Here is a 17,485-nt window from a genome sequence, read left to right as displayed (position 1 = left end):
CAGTCAGGTGCATTTGTGGCCCCAAGATATCCTGCAACACACAGAGCAAGCAATTGTTCAGGTTTTCAAACTTACACTTTCGCGATACAATCATGGATGGGCAGCTTACATCTTCAGCCCTGCAGCAACAGAGCCACAATGTGGTCTGCAGATGTCATGTCCCCAAGAGTGTCTTCATTGTTGTCTTCCTCGTCCTCTTCCTCCTCCCGGTAGCCCTCGTCGGCAGGTACTTCCACCTGTTCCCCCTCATTCATCTCAACCAGTGTGTCAGGGTCCTGGCCTGTACGCATCAGCGCAGCACCTGTATGGGAGAAGAGGTCACGATAAACATTTCATTTGAGAGAGAAAGATTGAAAATAATTAAAGAACAAGGCCTAAGTTCAATGAATTGTGTGAAGAAAACTGACACTTCAGTGAGGTATTTTTGTCAACATTCCTGAACATAGGTCTTTCTCTGGACTGAAGACAGAGCCCTAACATCCAGGGGCCTCATAACAACTGCTTCCTTCATGAAATTACAAAATTAACTCATCAGGAACAATTTCACTGAAAATGATGTCATGCCAAGCCTGAACAAAATGTGGTAACAAAACACCCCTAAAAGTCTGAGCTCAAAAATGAGAGTCAACTCATACAGGGCTTGTTGCTGAAGACCTCAGTCCCATTTCTTTCCATGAAAATTAAGACTTAAAGAAGAGCTTGGTTGCATTTCAGAAACCTGAGACACTGCAGCATTCTGTGACCTAAACGTGCACGGTGGGGTCTCATTATGATGCCTCCTCTACTGAAAACCCTCTCAACTGGTGCAGAGGATGCAGGAACTGACAGCTCCTTCAGTGCCAAGTTGTGGACTTGTGGGAATCTGTCACGGTTTTTGTACCAGAAGACAAGTGCATTTTCAGTGTCACTGTCCCGTATGGCATCAAAGTGTTTGCTTAACTGGATTCTGATGCTTGAATCCTGGCCTAAGCTGTTGTGGCATGCAAACTTTAAAAGCACACTTCATGTGGGCAGCACTGTCATTGACAATACAACTTATCTTCTGACAGATACCATATTCTTGTCATCTCCTCAAAGGCAGAGGAAATTCGCTCTCCACTATGTTTGCCTGGGAAATGTCTCCAGTCCAGCAAGTAGGATTCAAGGGCATAGCACTCCTTTGACTCGTTGCACAAATGAGCTGTTACTCCAAGGAAGCAGCGCAGCCTGCGATCAGACCAGATGTCGGTAGTTAAGGACACTGTTGATTGTTCAAACAGTCTCCTTAACTTGCTTTACCAGAACTGGTCTATGTTTCTCAGGAATTGTTCTTCTTGAGACTGGTGTGTACTTGTTATCCACAGTCTCAAGAAAGTGTCGAAAATGTTCATTTTCCACAAGGGACAGTGGCAGGCAACACCCAATTATCAGATCTTTAACAATGGCATCACTGACTGCTTGCTGCCTTGGGGACTGTAGATCTGCACTTTCTGGGCAGAGGATGCTCTAGTTAGGGTGTTGAAATTTACGAAGACTTCTGATATAAACTTTCCCAGTGTAACTGTATGGTGACCGTTAGCTTATCTGTCTTTATGCATGAATGCAGCCTCTCCTCCTGTCCTCCATCCTCTCTCTGTATGGAGGGGGTGTGTCAGTCACTCAGACTGTGTGACACTGGGCAGGTAACTTAGCAGCTGCAGCTGGGGGAGAATCATTACTACCGATGATGTGAAGTTATTAGCTGTTTTTGAGAGGGTCCTTTTTCACTCTTATCAGTAAGGCACCTACAAATGAGCCTATCAGTGGTGGTCTCGACCGGTCTCGTTCAAAAACCCAAGTCCGCTCACTCCGAGACAAGACCAAGTGAAAATGCCTTCGATTCCGAGACGAGACCAAGACCCTCAAAAAATGATCTTGAGACTAAGACCGGTCTCGAGTACGACAACACTAGTTTCAGCTGTTGACATGCGCACACACATCAACAATGAATCTGTACTTGTGCACCAGAGGCAGGGGTTGCAGGCTGTCCTCCATCGCCAAGCTGGCCAGCAAGACGGGGGGGGTTTCCAGATGGAGTGTCGGCTGGCGTGGTATCTCGCTCACATCAAAGACGTCAAATACCTTCAATTCAAGCCTCCAAAACACACCAAGAATTATTGTAATATATGTGCTCCTACACAGTACACACACAGTATATAATAAAGTGCACGTATTAATCAAATTGTAAAATACTTAGAGGTAGAAACTTTGAGGCGGCAGACATCGAGTGCGTTAACACAACGTAACAATCGTCAACTCGAAACCAACCCTTAAGTCTCACCACAAACACTGACTAAATGTTCAGGATACGACACATGACTAAATTTACGGTGTTACTTGAGCAAAGTATGACGTTTTTCATGGACTTGATATGAGCTTTCATTCATTTCAATGTACAAAGTCTGCCACCAGGAGTGGAAAACATAAAAGAGAACCAACACATATCAGTGATATAAGACACATTCTGCATTCAGAATTCTGGATTCAGTGATACGAAGACTTTGTACCAGGAGGAGCGGAGCAGGGTGACCTTACTCTCTCAGAAGGAAACTGACGGACGAAGCCGAGGGCACCCGAAGATGTCTAAATACGCTTGACCAATCAAAACATGCCAGTTTGGAGGGAGGCCTCTGATTGGCTGTTTCAAATTTAGAACAACAGGAAGTAGAAATTTAAAACACAGGTAGCGTTTCAGAAGGGGCCCATTTTTTTGATGGGGCGCAGCGGCAGGTCGGCGACACCAGCCCTTTTTAAATTGCAAATCCATGCATTCATGGAGATGTTCAATGTGTTAAAAAATATCACAAGTGAGCAAGCAAAAAAGAAAGAAACAACACCAGGGCTTTGAAATAGTGATATATTTATTTAAAGTAAATGGATTCAAATACAAACAAAATCCAATAACACACATAAAAAAGTTCACTTCCTCCCCTGGTCGGCTATTTTCTGAGCCGGCCCGGGGTCAGGGTGTTGTCCTCTGGCGCAGTGTTGCCAACTCCTCAGTAAGGAAAGTCGCTTTTGGCTGTCCGAAAAGTCGCTAGAAGTCGCCAAACGATGCCGTCACCTAATTTGCCTAATGTGCACGTGATCGCAATGGATGCTGTAAGAGAGTAGACAAAAAGTGTTTTAAAAAAAAACTAAATATGTTTTATTATACGTTTATAAAATATGCATATATAATACTGTATAATGCAATGATTTGGTGACAACGAATGCAATGAGTGAACCTTCACATTTATTTAACATCCCGCTATCCGATCCCACTCTTCAGCGGCGGCTTTGCACATGTGCGATTCATTTGCTGCCTGGACGCAGAAGGGTGAGGGCTCTTTATTATGTCTATAGGTGAGGGTCTCTGCTCCACTCCTGACTGCAGCTGCCAACTGCCGCACCACTAGAGGCGGTGATCGCCTGTGTGTGACTGCTTTCGGGCGGAGCAGGAAGAGCCCACTGCTCGCTGAGAAAATGAATTGCAGAACAAAGATATGTGCTTTCACGGAAGTCTCCAAATGTCAGAAAAGTCTCCAAAAACACCAGGAATAGTCGCTAGATTTGTCGCTAGTCGCTTTTGACATAAAAAGTCGCCGTGGAGAGTTGGAAAGTCGCCAGATTTAGCGAGAAAGTCGCCAAGTTGGCAACACTGCTCTGGTGAGGGCACAGAATCTATCGGTGGTGCCGCCGCTGCCACGCATGACTTTTAAAAACAGTGTGGCCGTGGTCTTTTGTCTGTGGCAGTTCATAGTCCCTGCAGACATGGAGTTTGTGGGGATTACAGGTGGCAGCAGGGACTTCTTGACCCTCCTCCTCCATGTCAGCCAGCTTCTTCATCCGCCGGAGCATCATTCTGGGGATGGACTGCACGTGGTTCTCCCACTGCACAGCCACTGCTGAGCGGTGTGTTCTCTGTCCACTGTGGGGGGGAAGGAGTGTCCCCTGTAGAAGGTGTGACTAAAGTCTCTGTGCTGGGGTTCCCCATAGATGTAGAAGGGGTTCCCTTGACACCTGGCTCAGCCAGGAGGTCCCTGTCCTTCTCCTCGTTCTTCCTCCTCCTGTACACAGTCATTCTGCTGGGGACTCTGGCGGATCAGGAGGAAGTGGCAGTTTGTAGCTGTTGCTGCTTTTGCCTCTGCTGCTGCTGCTTGTGGCATCTTCTTCCTCTCCTGTCTTGAGCCTGGCTGGCTCTGACCAAAAGAAATGAAATGTGCCAAAGGAACACAATCGCTGTTTTAATATTAATCTTATTTTGCCACTGAGCCACCCTGCGATATACTACATCCATACATGTGCCTGACATCCCTGTAGAGTGAAACATTTTCAAGCTGCTGCACACACCTTGATCAGAGTTCTCCTGCTGCTTCAAGTGTTTAGTCTTGGAGAAACACAGTCTCTGCTCCATCCTGAAGGTGAATGAAGAAAGCAAAGGTCAACCTGCTGACCTTTGACCAATCATTGTCCTCCGAAACCCTCCCATGGATCTTCCTGATTGTTCACTTACCTCTGCAGGCAGCACAGCGGGGGCCAGTCGTTCGGCGGGGCAACTGCCATCTCCTGGAAGAAAAGGTGTCGTTCGAGACAAAGACATTCCTAGGAAAGTGCCGGTCAGGTTGTTGGGTGATGAACTCAAAGAGTGAATACTGAGTGTTTGCAGGAAGACAGGGAGGAAGGAAGACAGGGTGTGGAGCACCTTCACGGAGCCAAAGGGTTGCACAAGCGTCAAACCTGCTTGACAGCCACTAGCTGTCAGTGCTGTCAAAGATCAGACTGAAACTGTCACACACTGTAAGGAAGTAGCTGTCAGCTCGGTTGATGGGGTCCCGGCAGCAGAGGTTGATGGAGGTGGGAGGCAGAGTGGGACCGGCCACGTTACTTCTGCAGATGATGATGATGAAGACAACAACCAAACTGTTGACAATTAAATAAAAAAAAACCAACAATACTACAATGTCTTTTTTGTTGAGTAAATTGACCAACTCAAACTTTCGGGGTCTTTGCTCCTCTTCTCTGCCAGCCAGTCCTCCACAGAGCAACCCTCAGTCCGAGAACAGAAGTGCTCTCCTCTGTAGCGGCTGTGGCAATACCCTGTGTCTTTGGCCGACGACAGCGCAAGCCCAGGAAGTGCGCAGTGGCCTTCCTGGGCTTTTTGAAGAAGAGAGCACATTGTTCCCAGGTCCGTCGGTCCTGCTGTTTGTGCAGCCTCCTGAAGAAGAATGTGCTGCGGGGTACAGCTTGTGAGGAGGTGGAGGTGGACAGTGCAGAGGAAGCAGCAGATGCAGATGGAGCCTGAGAGGTGGAGGCTGAATGAGCCCGAGAAGTGGAGGCCAATGGAACGGTGGAAGAGGAGGAGGAGGAGTGGGGCGATGGGTTCTGAGAGGTGGAGCTTGATGCAGCAGCAGATGGGGTGGTGGTGGAGGAGGCTGAGGTGGCGGCTGCTGCAGTAGAAGTGGCACTGGCCTCGAGGGCATGAAACACTTGGGGTGCCAGGGGCCCACGGTGAGTGTCTGCCCGACCAGACATGTCCTCTGGGTGCTGTGTTTCCAGAGGCTGGTGGGGCAGCGATGGGTCCTGCAGCAGAGCCATGGCAGAAGGTAGAGGCTCTGCTGCTTTTCTTTCTGCACTGAACCCTGTCACATTTACCACGACGGCTTGTGTCTCAGCCAATTTACAGCGCTCGCTGTACCTGGCACAGACAGAGAAGATCCAATAATAACAAAAAACAGTGAAGTCTCAATAATCACCATGTGGACATGATGAAGACAGCACTGGACTCTTACCACTACACAAGACTCCGCTGGTTCATGTGGAACGATACGCTCCAGCCGGCCTCCCAATTGGCCACTCGCCCCGCCGGCAAAGGACCAACGGGAGCGCCGTTATTCAAATTACCCACGCACCGGCTAGGAGGCGCTGTTATTTGTCGTGTAGACCGAGGGAAGCGCTGTTCTTCGCGGTTTATCAACTATCTATCCATCCGTCCACATGTTTAATATATATATAATACAGATGTAGATTTATGTTATAAATGTTTGTTATAAATAAATAAAAAGGAACTATCAAAGTATGACAAGCAAGAAAAACACAACACCAGGGCTTTGCAATACCGATATATTTTATTTTCAAAAACCTCAGCTGATCTCTCTCTGGCCGGCTCTTTTCCTCGCCAGCCAGAGGTCAGGGTGCAGTCCCTGCGGCATGGCACAGAATCTCTCTGTGGTTTTGCCGCCATCGCTCGTAAGACCGCTGAAAAAACTGTGCCCGTAGTCTTTGGTCATCAGCAGGCCACAGAGCTGGCAGATGTGGATCTTGTGAGGCTTGTGGGACTGACGGGCGGGGACTCGCCGACCCTCCTCCTGCTCCTCAGCGACCTGCTTCCTGATACGCCATGAGGTGGTTCTGGGGACAGACAGCAAGTGGCTCTCCCACTGTTGTCGCAGCCACCGCTCGGAAGTCCTCTTCCCCTTGTCCTCCATTGGGCAGAAGAAGCGCCCCGGTAGAAGGCGTGGTCTGATTCCAGGTGCTGGTGTTGCCCGCAGAAGTAGCAGGGTTTCCCCGGAGCCATGGCTTGGTCGGTCTGGGCGAGGAGCTCCATGTCCTTCTCCTCCTTCTTCTTCCTCCTTTGTAGGGTCACCCGGGTGGGGAGCCTGGCGGACGAGGAGGAGGAGGAGGAGGGGGTGGGATGGGGTAGGGGGGGCCATGCAGCAAGGTTCAGCAGCAGCTGGCTGGATGCGGAGGAGGAGGAGGAGGCTGAAGGTTGCGGCCGTCGCCGCTTACAGCTCTTGGGAAGCTGCTGCCTGCTACCGCTTGTGGCGTCTCCTTCCTCTTCCGTCCCTGGCTGGCTCCATACATCAGAGGAGGTGAACCCTGCTAAAGACACGACTATAAATAATATTCCGCACAGAGCGACACACGCACCCGGCCGTGTACTGCACCCATACTGTCTAGTCCCTTTAAAAGGGAAAAAAAAAAAAAACATTCAAGCTGCTGTACACACCTCAATCAGAGTCGTCCTCCTCCTCCTCCTGCTCCTGCTCCTCCAGGTGTTTGGCCTCAAACAAACGATTCCTAGGCTCCATCAGGAAGGCTAACGGACAGAGCAGAGGTGGTTCAGGCTGTTTTTAAAAGACTTAAGTCTAGGCTGGTCAGCCTGCTCACCTTTGAACGATCATTGGCCTCCCTCCTGTGGATCCTCCCCATTGTTCTCTCAGCTCCGCAGGCAGCACAGCAGGGGCCAGTCCTTCGGCGGGGCAGGAGGAAGGCAAACGCGTGAACGGCCACCATCTCCTGGAAGAAAAAGGTGTCGTCAGAGACAAAGACATTCCCAGATAAGTGTCCAGTCTGGACGTCGGGTGATCTACTTAAAGTGCCAATGCTGAGTGGTTGCAGGGAGGGGAGCCACCATCACGGAGTCAAAGAGCCGCACAAGCGTGAAACCAGCTAGACAGACACTACAGTTGTCAGTGGCTGTCAAAGATCACGCAGACCGACAAGGTTTAGACACTGTAAGTGAGTAAGTAAGTTAAGTACCTGTCATCTGGATCTTGGGGGTCCCGGCAGCAGGTTTCGATGGATCAGATGTGGGAGGCAGAGCGGGACCGGCCGCGTTACTTCTGCAGATGATGACGACGGCAACGAGAACAAAAGTGTTGGCAATGACCAACAAAACAAGAGGAAGAAGAAGAATACAATTTATTTATTTTTTTGTAGGGGAAATTGACCAACGCACCTTTTTGGGGTCCTTGCTCCTCTTCTCCGCTAGCCAGTCCTCCACGGTGCGACCCTCAGCCTGAGAACAGAAGTGCTCTCCTCCATAGCGGCTGTGGCCGTACTCTTTAGTTTTCGGCTGGCCACAGCGCGAGCACAGGAACCGCGAAGGGGACTTCCTGGGCTTTTTGAGGAAGAGAGCACCTTCTTCCTGGTCCCGTCGTGACTGCTCCTCGCGCAGCCTCCTGTAGAAGGCTGTGCTGCTGGGTACAGGATGCGAGGAGGTGGAGGTGGAGGCGGCAGCAGATGTCGTTGGAGCCTGAGAGTCGGAGGGCGATGGCGCCTGAGAGGTGGAGGCCGATGGAGCGGTGGAAGAGGAGGAGGAGGGGGGTGATGGAGCCTGCGAGGTGGAGCTTGATGCAGCAGCAGATGTGATGGTGGTGGAGGAGGAGGCAGCGGCAGCGGGCAGGGGTGCGCCAGGCTGAGGCTGTTGTGGCGGCGGCAGCAGATCAAACAAGTGAGTGGCAGAGAAGAAGCCGATGTCCGCCAGACTCTCCTCCTCCTCCTCTTGGTAGCCCTCGTCAGGCATCTCGGGCCCCTGTTCCGCCTGGTCCAGCTGGTCTGGAGTGTCTGGATCCTGGCCGGTTTTAATCAGCACGGCGCCCGTCTGGGAGAACAGGTACTCCACCCCGATGAGTTCCCCTGAAGGGAGGAAAGACAGGCCATGACCTCAAATGTTAAATAGGCGCGTGCGTGCGTGTGAGTGAGCGCTCCTCCCTGACAGTATACCTGTGTACTCCCCGGGCGGGGTGTAATTTTCAATCAGCGTCTGACCCAGGAACTCCTGGGTCAGCTGGTTGAAGCCGTGCTGAAACGCGGCACTGTAGCAGCGCAGCGTCGTCCGGCGGACTGGCTGCACCGAGGCCCTGCCTCGGTTCTCGTTCCACCTCACCAGTCCCTCCAGCAGGTACACCTGGAAGTGGAGGGCGCTGGCGCTCGTGCCTGCGAGGGAGGGAGGGGAGAAAGAAGTTAGAGGAGGACGGACGCAAAGAGCGTGAGAGATGAAAGATGCATTTCATGACGCGTCTCACCTGGGATGAAACGGCACTGGTGGAGGTGGAACGACTCCAGGGAGCTGGAGCCTCTGGCGCAGCGAAAAACGGGAAGCTTGACCCCCGCTCTGGTGACTTCCCCCACTTTCGCGTACAGGCTCACCCCCTCCGGATCCTGGATGCAAGCCAGGTGGCGACGCTGCGTCCTCCAGATGTCCTCCATCCTGCCGCGGTCAAGAAGCGGGACCCCCCTAGTGTCCGTCAGGTCCCAGAAGGAGTCCAGCAGCTCCTGGATGAGCTGCTCCGTCACTCGGGCTCCCCTGGTCCGACGGCGGCAGTGGCGGGCCAGCTCCCTGGGCGTGGGTGTCACCCTGGCGTCCCTCCCCTGCTCCAACTGCTTGGCCTCCACCAGGCGGGCCACGTCCCCGCCGTCCCACTCAAACATGGCGAAGGACAAGCGGGCCATGAAGGTGGCAAAAAGCTGGTGGCTGTCGGTGGTGATGCCTCTAGCCAAGCGGCGCATGAGGTGCCACACATCCAGGCGCACCACCAGCTGTTCCCAGTCCGCAAGCATGGCCGCCACCTGCAGAAGGAAAGGAAGATGCATTGGAGAAGGAAAACATGACACGTGTATGCAGGCACCGACACTCTCTCTCTTTCTCACACACACACTTCAAGCCCTTACTTTGCAAGGTGCGCCGCCCGTGCCGCAGCAGTCCCGGTTCACGTACAGGATCCGAGGAGGGTCCCGTCCAGCCTCCCTGTACCTCCGCACCAGCCCGTCCGCCATGGGCGCAAGCCCGCCCCCCTCAGCGGCGGTGAGGACGGAGATGAGCACCTGCCCGTGCTCGTTGCCCACATTGGTCACCCATTCGGCCGTCCCGGCGCCTTCCCCCGCGAGCTTCTTGGTCATCTGCGATGGAGGAGAAATGTGAGTAATTCCCTCCCTTTTTTTTTTCCTCCCCCAGTCACCTGTCAGCACCAGTCAGTCCACACTTGACCAAAAATGTGACAGCTTGCCTTTTTGGTGGAGTCCATCTTTAAGATGTCTCCAAAGATGGACGTGACCCTGGCTTTGGTCTCCATCAGACGAGTGAGGGCTTCTCGTACGTAGACGGAGAGGAGCCAGTGGACGGAGGGTACCGGGTGCATGGGCGGGAGCGACACGCGCCCGGGATGTTGTTGGAAACCCGGCACCCCGAGCTTGCGCAGCACCGACAGGTACAACATGGACCTGGTCATCCAGTCCCGGCAGTGCTGCTCCTCCAGGGTGGCGCGGAGGCGGGATGCCGAGTTGCCCAGGGTGCGCTCCTTGAGCTGCCCGATGACCGCTTTGTCACAGGACAGCCTGTCAAAGGAGGATGGATGAATTGAATGTCAAACAGGCGTTATCACATGACACCCCGACACCAACAACAAGTGCTACGATCGTAGAACGCTGTCAGTATTCAGGCCTGCGTTTCATGCGTTTTCACGTCCCGAGTGTGTTGTCGTGCCGCCGCCGCTTACTTGTAGGTGAGGACGGCCGGGAACATTTCCTGGTGGGGCTGGGCCAGCTGCTCCACGACGCAGGGCGCCCAGGCTGCGTACTTCCGCTGGCACGAGCCGCACTCGAGGTACTCGGTGCCAATGAAGTACCAGCCCGTCATGTCCAGGACTCTCCGCACCGTCCTGTACAGCCCGGCTCCAACCAGTCGGTGGCTGCAGTCGGGGCACACCAGCCTGTATGCCCACAACTTGTAGGGCAGCCAAAGGCAGAAGCGGCTCTGATAGAAGGCGTGGTGAGAGGCGGGGGGCTGCGCGTACAGCGGACGGGGCCCGGGGGGGTGCCACCACATGCGGAGGTCCGGGGTGAGGACCGATCTCCCTCTGGCATCCCGCATGAAGAGGGCCCGGCCCAGCCATTCGTGGTTCTCCTCCGGCAGCGTCTGCCTCCAGCCCTTGGGCAGCAGCTGCAAGCGTCACATTGATCAGTCAGCGGTTATGTCGAGACATCGATCTCTAGCTTTTAGGTTTCAGCTCTTTGTCATGCGTGATATACATCTCTGTACCTGTGCACCGGAGGAGGATGGGGCAGGGGTCTCGGGCCGTCCTCCTTCATCCCCCGCGGGCTCGCCAGGGGGAGGGGGGGTCCGGAAGAGGGAGGGTTTGGGTGGAGTGACAGCTGGCCCAGTGTCACCAATCTCTGTATATGACACACAAACACACAAGGGTCACACACCAGGACGTGTACACACACACACCACGAGTCAATATTCACTTACGAGACTCCACTTCCATGGCAGCGGTGAGTAGATCTATGTCGGAAGACTCAGAGGGGGCGACAGATGTGGCGCCTGTAGTCGCACGTGGAAAAGAATAAGTACACAAGTCAAGTGCGCTCACACGGGCGAAATGTGTAGGAAGAGGAGGAACTTACTGAATGAGGGCTGCTGTGCCGGCTGGTGGGAGGAGGCTGGTGCTCCAGCTTCCATATCCCTGCCCAGTATGTATGTCTGAAGCACATACATACGCGACCCAGGCCTCACCCTCTGCCTCTTCACCCACTGCACATAACTGCAGACAGCGAGACAACAAACAGTCAAGGCCTGGCCGTCCCGTCACTTGAACTGGACGCACCTCAAGAGAGCAACACTTACGATCTCCTTTCGCTGAGGGGGGAGTCGTACAGGTCCCGCAGGGTCACCTCGCAGTGAGCGCCGAAACCCACGACGGCCCCGTCCATGCCTCGCACCGACGAGTGCCCCTCGCACATCCTACGCCTCTCGATGGTGGCGGCCGTTTCTGGGAAGAGACGAGCGTAGGAGGCGAGGGCGTCCTTGTTTGCAGCCAGGAGCGACTCGCTGTCCCTCTCCTGCATGTGAGCAACCAGGAGGCTGCTGGCGTAGCCCACGTCGTTGCTCAGGAGCCACTTGAACGTCTGCCCCTGGTATTTGCCAAACTGGAGCTCGCTCTCACTGAGCACCAGCTGGAAGCAACCAGGGTCACCTCCGGCCTGGAGCACACGGGTCTTCGCGTCCTCCCTCACCAGGTCGGGCTTCTTGACCTGCATGACCTTCACTTTCCCAGCTTGGGCCAGCCATCTCGCTGCAGGCGTTGGAGCCAGGGTGAGCTCGCTTGACGTAGCTCCGTGAAATCGGAATACGGGTTTGTAATCCATTCTGCAAAGAGTCACGCAAAACACCCTCTTTTAGCATGACGCCTGTAATCAAACGCACCCACGCGGGCGCACACACACACACGCACAAATTACAGAAAATGCACTCTTTGCCACACAGCGCCTGCCTCATTCATTCCTTCAAGTATAATGAGCAATGTATATTCATCAACAGATTAAAAAAATATCGCGGAACTGTTGGCGTCCACGGCAGTGGAAAACGCTGTACTTCCGTCCACGTTAAGACACACAAACGGGAGCTACACGTTCGGACACGACACCGACATAAATATGTGATGTTTATTGCTTCAAGTAGGACGTTTGCATGGAACCCATATCAAGTCTCATATTTTCCATTCATTCATTCATTCATTCATTCATTCAAACGGACAGTACAAAGTGCGCTTGCAGAAGCCGCAAACCTCAAAACAGTTGCAAGAAATATCAACGGTGCGAGACACACGCCAAGTAGACTGTCATTGGGTGTGATGAAGTGCAAGCAGTAGCAAGACAGATCAACGATACAACACCCACAAAGTCTGTAATTCGGTGTGATAAAGCTTTTCGTCTTAGTAGCGGGAGGAAGGGCGCAGCAAGACTTACCTCTCTGAGTCACAGAAGAAGAGTGACGGAAAATGTCGAGCGGTGCCGGAAAAAGGTAGGTAGATCCTGTCGACCAATCCAAAAATCTGCTGGTTAAAGCGAGCCGCCGATTGGCCGGCTGACAAAAAGAACAGCCTATTCAAATTAGCCGCGCGCCGACTTGGAGACCGTCGGAGGCGCTGTGTTGTTCGTCGTGGAGACTGAGGGAGGCTCTGTGTTATTCGTCGTGGAGACTGAGGGAGGCTCTGTGTTATTCGTCGTGGAGACTGAGGGAGGCGCTGTGTTATTCGTCGTGGAGACTGAGGGAGGCGCTGTGGTATTCGTTGTGGAGACTGAGGGAGGCGCTGTGTTATTCGTCGTGGAGACTGAGGGAGGCGCTGGTCGTCGTGGTTTATCAAACGTCGAGCCATCCGTCCACACGTGTAATACCTATAATATATATTACATAGTGTGTCATATTGTGTGGAACATATATATTACATAGTATGTAATATATAAATATATATTTATACATATATCACACACATATATAGATAGATTTGTTCTCAATGTTTATGTTACAAATAAATCAAAACGAACGATCAAAGTATGACAAGCAAAAAAAACACAACACCAGGGCTTTGCAATACCGATACATTTTATTTTCAAAAACCTCAATTGTTTTCTCTCTGGCCGGCTCTTTTCCTCGCCAGCCAGAGGTCAGGGTGCAGTCCCTGCAACAGGGCATAGAATCTCTCTGTGGTTTTGCCACTGCCACAGCTCGCAAGACCGCTGAAAGCACTGTGCCCGTAGTCTTTGGTCTGCGGCTGGCCACAGAGCTGGCAGACGTGGATCTTGTGGGACTTACTCGCCAACCCTCCTCCTCCTCCTCCTCCTCCTCTGCGGCGACCCGCTTCCGGTTACGCCAGGGGGTGGTTCTGGGGACAGACGGCGCGTGGCTCTCCCACTGTTGTTGTAGCCACTGCTCAGCAGTCCTCTGTCCCTCGTCCCCCATGGGGCAGAAGAAGCGCCCCCGGTAGAAGGCGTGGTCCGAGTCCAGGTGCTGGGGTTGCCCGCAGACGTAGCAGGGGTTCCCCCGGGGCCATGGCTTGGTCAGTCTGGGCAAGGAGCTTCCTGTCCTTCTCCTTCTTCTTCCTCCTGTGTATCCCTGGTGGGGACCCTGGCGGACGAGGAGGAGGAGGAGGGTTGGGGGGGCGACGCGGCCGGCTCCGGCGGCTGCCTGGATGCGGAGGAGGAGGCTGAAGGGTGCGGCCGTCGCCGCTTGTGGCGTCTCCTTCCTCTCCCGTTCCTGGCTGGCCTTGTACATCAGAGGAGGTGAACCCTGCTAAAGACACACAACTATTAATAATATTCCGCATGGAGCGACACACGCAGCTGGCCGTGTACTGCACCCATACTGTTGTGGCGAGACGGGGGTGATGAAGTACAAGAGTTTTTGTTCAGATAATAAGCTAAACCGACAACGCCACCTGGGGAGTTTCGCCCCAGGAGATAGGTTTCATTCAAATTCACCATTAAGACACGCAAGTAAGTTTACTCAAGGCAGGAGACACGTCTGTAGAAACAAGCATGCTTTTTATTTAAAACACTAAAACACCACTCACACAGGGGCAAGTCAGGAGGGAAACTAATTTAAAGCTGAGGCTTACCAGGGTGCGTGGCCTACCGACTCATGCGGAGGATCCCAAATTATAAACACCTAGACACAAGTGACAATCACACACACAGCACACACACACACTGTGAGGATACCCCAAACCCAGGGGAGCACAGCACACAAAAGGGGGAAGGGGGGTCCCCGCCACCAGGTCACCACCACCACCGGACCTCAGCAACTAAGGAGAAACAAAAAGAAATTAGTGGGGTCGCAACAAAATTCAACAATCAAATATCCAAAAATTATACAAATCAGAAACTACACAACACAAACTACAAACAAAAGAAATAAAGGCAAAGGCTGAAAGAATAACCCACTGTTCTACCAAGATGGCAAAACCCAAGATATTAACAAATTAAGCCAGAAATAACAAAACAGAAATAAACAATAGGGGGGGGGGCTAACCCCACATTTCAGTCATTACATTAAAATTGTAACAAGGAAGATGATAAAACCTTGGCGCAAGCAAAGACAACAAAAAGAAAACAGAAACAAGGAAATGCAGAAAGCAAAATACAACAAAGGCCTACAACAAAGGCACAATGCAGGAAACAAACTATAAAGGAGACAAAACAATAAAAAACAAAATGTAATAGAGACAAAGCAGCAGCAGTCCTCCGTAGATGGCGCGTTAGTCGCTTAGTTCAAGACGCGGACCCGTTCTGCTGGTGCTGCCGTCACTCGCACACCATTGGCTGAGGGCTGGCTATCAGTTAGCGGATTGACCACTAGGACACACGCACACCAGAAGAGGGAGAGAGTACCGCGCAGCTACCAGCGTCCACCTACAATCAGGCTAAAGTTAGCCGCGTTAATGATCAGTAACGATTACAGGCAAAGAGGGAGAAACTTACCACAGGAGGCCATTTAGGTGACACACACACGAGCCTGGAGGGCACCAAATCGGCCGCTCTGCAGCACAATACACAATCATTAGCTCAATGCTACGTGAGCCAAGAGCAGCAGGTGAGCAGACAAGCCGCGTTACCTGTCCGAAGCAAAACATCCGGCGCGGAAATGACGTCACCCGTCAGGAGCAGCGAGAGAGAGAGATGGGGCAGGGAGGGAATCGCCCCTGTTATGAGTGAGGGCGCCTCCGGTGGTTGGCTGTGCAATTGCCAATTAGGAATGACAGCTCACAGCTGTCTGTGCTGCCACACTGTCTTGTCCTTTTTGAAGCGGGGGGGGGGGGGGGGGGGACAAAAAAACAAACAGTTTTCAAGCTGCTGTACACACCTGGATCAGAGTCGTCCTCCTCCTCCTCCTCCTCTGGCTCCTTCAGGTGTTTGGCCTTAAACAAACGCTTCCCAGGCTCCATCACGAAGGTTAACGGAGAGAGCAGAGGTGGTTCAGGCTGTTTTTAAAAGACTTTACTCTGGGCTCGTCAGCCTGCTCACCTTTGACCGATCGTTGGCCTCCCTCCCGTGGATCCTCCCCATTGTTCTCTCACCTCCGCAGGCAGCACAGCAGGGGCCAGTCCTTCAGCGGGGCAGAAGGAAGGCAAACGCGTGAACGGCCGCCATCTCCTGGAAGAAAAAGGTGTCGTCAGAGACAAAGACATTCCCAGGAAAGTGTCCAGTCTGGACGTTGGGTGATCTACTTAAAGTGCCAATGCTGAGTGGCTGCAGGGAGGGGAGCCACCATCACGGAGCCAAAGAGCCACACAAGCGTGAAACCAGCTAGACAGACACTACAGCTGTCAGTGGCTGTCAAAGATCACGCAGACCGACAAGGTTTAGACACTGTAAGTGAGTAAGTAAGTTAAGTACCTGTCATCTGGATCTTGGGGGTCCCGGCCGCAGATTTCGATGGATCGGATGCGGCTGGGATCAGCTGGTGCGCCTGGATGTGTGTCCTCACTTCGTGAGGGGTGTCAGCAGCTGTATGCTACCTTCATGACTTGCTTGTCCTTGATTTGTTTTTTTTTGTTTTTTAGTGGAATGGGGGTGACATGGCTGCCTAGTGGAGGCCAAGCAGTCTCAGTAAGAAAGGGACGCTAGGCTGACACTGACACTCAGGGAGCTGGCCTGCCACTGCTGCTGTTGGACCAGCAAAGCTGGAGATGGAACTCCTGGGACCTGACAGAAACCACAGGCATCCTCATTGACATCATCCTGGATGGTGATCTGGAGGACGCATCATCCACGGCCCGCATCCAGGATCCGAAGGGGGTGAGCCTTTACACCAGTGGGGGGGGATCATCCCAGGTGAGACAAGTCATTCACTGCGTACAGCTCATGTACTTTTCGTCTCTGTCCATCAAACTTCTTGCTTCCTCCTCCAGTTCCAGGCTTACCTGATAACTCAGTAACGACAACCTTCTTCTTTGTATTAATATATTTACACTTGAATGAAGATGGCGTCCAAGATGGCGCTGTAGGAAACGGCAGCCACTCCGAACGCTCTGAGCACTGTTTTTGTTTCTACTGTTCTTTTTGTTCTTTTTGTTTCCTTTTCTTACCTTTACTTCCTTGAGAAGTTCATAAACGTATATCCTATGGATACGGCAACTTTACAAATGAGAGCCAACACTCTCGCTTATTCTAGAGTAATTGCTCTTAAAAACTTCAAACAGGGACACAGACACAACATCCCAGTGGAGCTGCGGAGACGCTACCGAGGCTGCAAAGCTGGGGCTAAGCTAAAGGCGCAGCTGGCACGAAACCGGAGGCGCTTCAAACCATCGATTCCCTCCGTGATTATGGGCAACGTCAATTCGCTACCGAATAAGATAGACGAGTTTGTCGCTCTGGAAAAACAGCGGATCTACCGTGAGTGCAGCTTGTTCATCCTAACGTAGACATGGCTAACCGATATTATACCGGATGCTAACGTTGACCTGCAAGGTTTCACTGCGGTGAGAGCGGACAGGGACATGAGGGCATGCGGGAAAAGCAAAGGTGGGGGACTTATTATCTACACCAACAACCATTGGTGTAACCCTGGCCATGTCTCAGTGAAGGTGGTTTTGTGTTGCCCTAATCTGGAGCTGCTAGCCGTTAGCATGAGGCCATATTATCTGCCGAGGGAGTTCAGTCACGTGATCTCCCTCTGTGTGTACATCCCTTCGACGGCGGACGCGGCCACTGCACGTGAAAGGATCCACAGTGTCACTGCACGGCTGCAGACCCAACATCCTGAGGCCTTCATGATCATTTCTGGAGACTTCAATCATATCACCCTGGACTCTACCCTGGCTGCTTTCCATCAGGTTGTCGACTGTCCCACAAGGAAGAACAGGACGATTGACCTACTGTATTCCAACGTTAAGGAGGCATACAGAGTCACCGCCCTCCCCCC

General features: G+C 52.5%; 3 protein-coding genes across 5 annotated transcripts; all 3 read right to left on the bottom strand.

Annotated features, from left to right (window-relative positions):
• Window positions 1–6,213: 6,213 nt before the first annotated feature.
• On the bottom strand, window positions 6,214–9,234 carry LOC147241971 (uncharacterized). Its single transcript, XM_086192371.1, has 5 exons — window positions 8,808–9,234; window positions 8,506–8,718; window positions 7,739–8,418; window positions 7,540–7,622; window positions 6,214–7,296 (listed from the first exon to the last, which is right to left on the bottom strand). Exons 1-4 carry the CDS (start codon window positions 9,232–9,234, stop codon window positions 7,617–7,619), a joined length of 1,326 nt encoding a protein of 441 aa, XP_086048497.1. The 3' UTR covers window positions 6,214–7,296; window positions 7,540–7,616.
• A 509-nt stretch (window positions 9,235–9,743) lies between these two features.
• Window positions 9,744–11,928, bottom strand: LOC147241970 (uncharacterized). The gene is made up of 6 exons (XM_086192370.1): window positions 11,408–11,928; window positions 11,188–11,324; window positions 11,033–11,104; window positions 10,820–10,953; window positions 10,278–10,720; window positions 9,744–10,116 (listed from the first exon to the last, which is right to left on the bottom strand). Exons 1-6 carry the CDS (start codon window positions 11,926–11,928, stop codon window positions 9,744–9,746), a joined length of 1,680 nt encoding a protein of 559 aa, XP_086048496.1.
• Window positions 11,929–12,667: 739 nt separating this feature from the next.
• Window positions 12,668–15,320, bottom strand: LOC147241969 (uncharacterized). Of its 3 annotated transcripts, XM_086192071.1 has the most exons (5): window positions 15,174–15,320; window positions 15,040–15,097; window positions 14,178–14,970; window positions 13,376–13,852; window positions 12,668–12,957 (listed from the first exon to the last, which is right to left on the bottom strand). In XM_086192071.1, exons 4-5 carry the CDS (start codon window positions 13,832–13,834, stop codon window positions 12,673–12,675), a joined length of 744 nt encoding a protein of 247 aa, XP_086048197.1. In that variant the 5' UTR covers window positions 13,835–13,852; window positions 14,178–14,970; window positions 15,040–15,097; window positions 15,174–15,320; the 3' UTR covers window positions 12,668–12,672. The 3 variants fall into 3 exon arrangements, with proteins under 3 accessions (XP_086048197.1, XP_086048196.1, XP_086048198.1); XM_086192070.1 differs by lacking the exon at window positions 14,178–14,970; XM_086192072.1 differs by lacking the exon at window positions 14,178–14,970 and having other exon boundaries at window positions 13,376–13,849.
• Between the last annotated feature and the right edge of the window lie 2,165 nt (window positions 15,321–17,485).

The sequence above is a fragment of the Aulostomus chinensis genome, chromosome 21, assembly GCF_037954235.1.
Source record: "Aulostomus chinensis isolate RoL2024-O1b breed Wild chromosome 21, RoL_Achi_v1.0, whole genome shotgun sequence".
Classification (NCBI taxonomy): Eukaryota; Metazoa; Chordata; class Actinopteri; order Syngnathiformes; family Aulostomidae; genus Aulostomus; species Aulostomus chinensis.
Note: the sequence above shows the minus strand (reverse complement) of the source record. Positions and strands in the feature narration are given on the sequence as shown.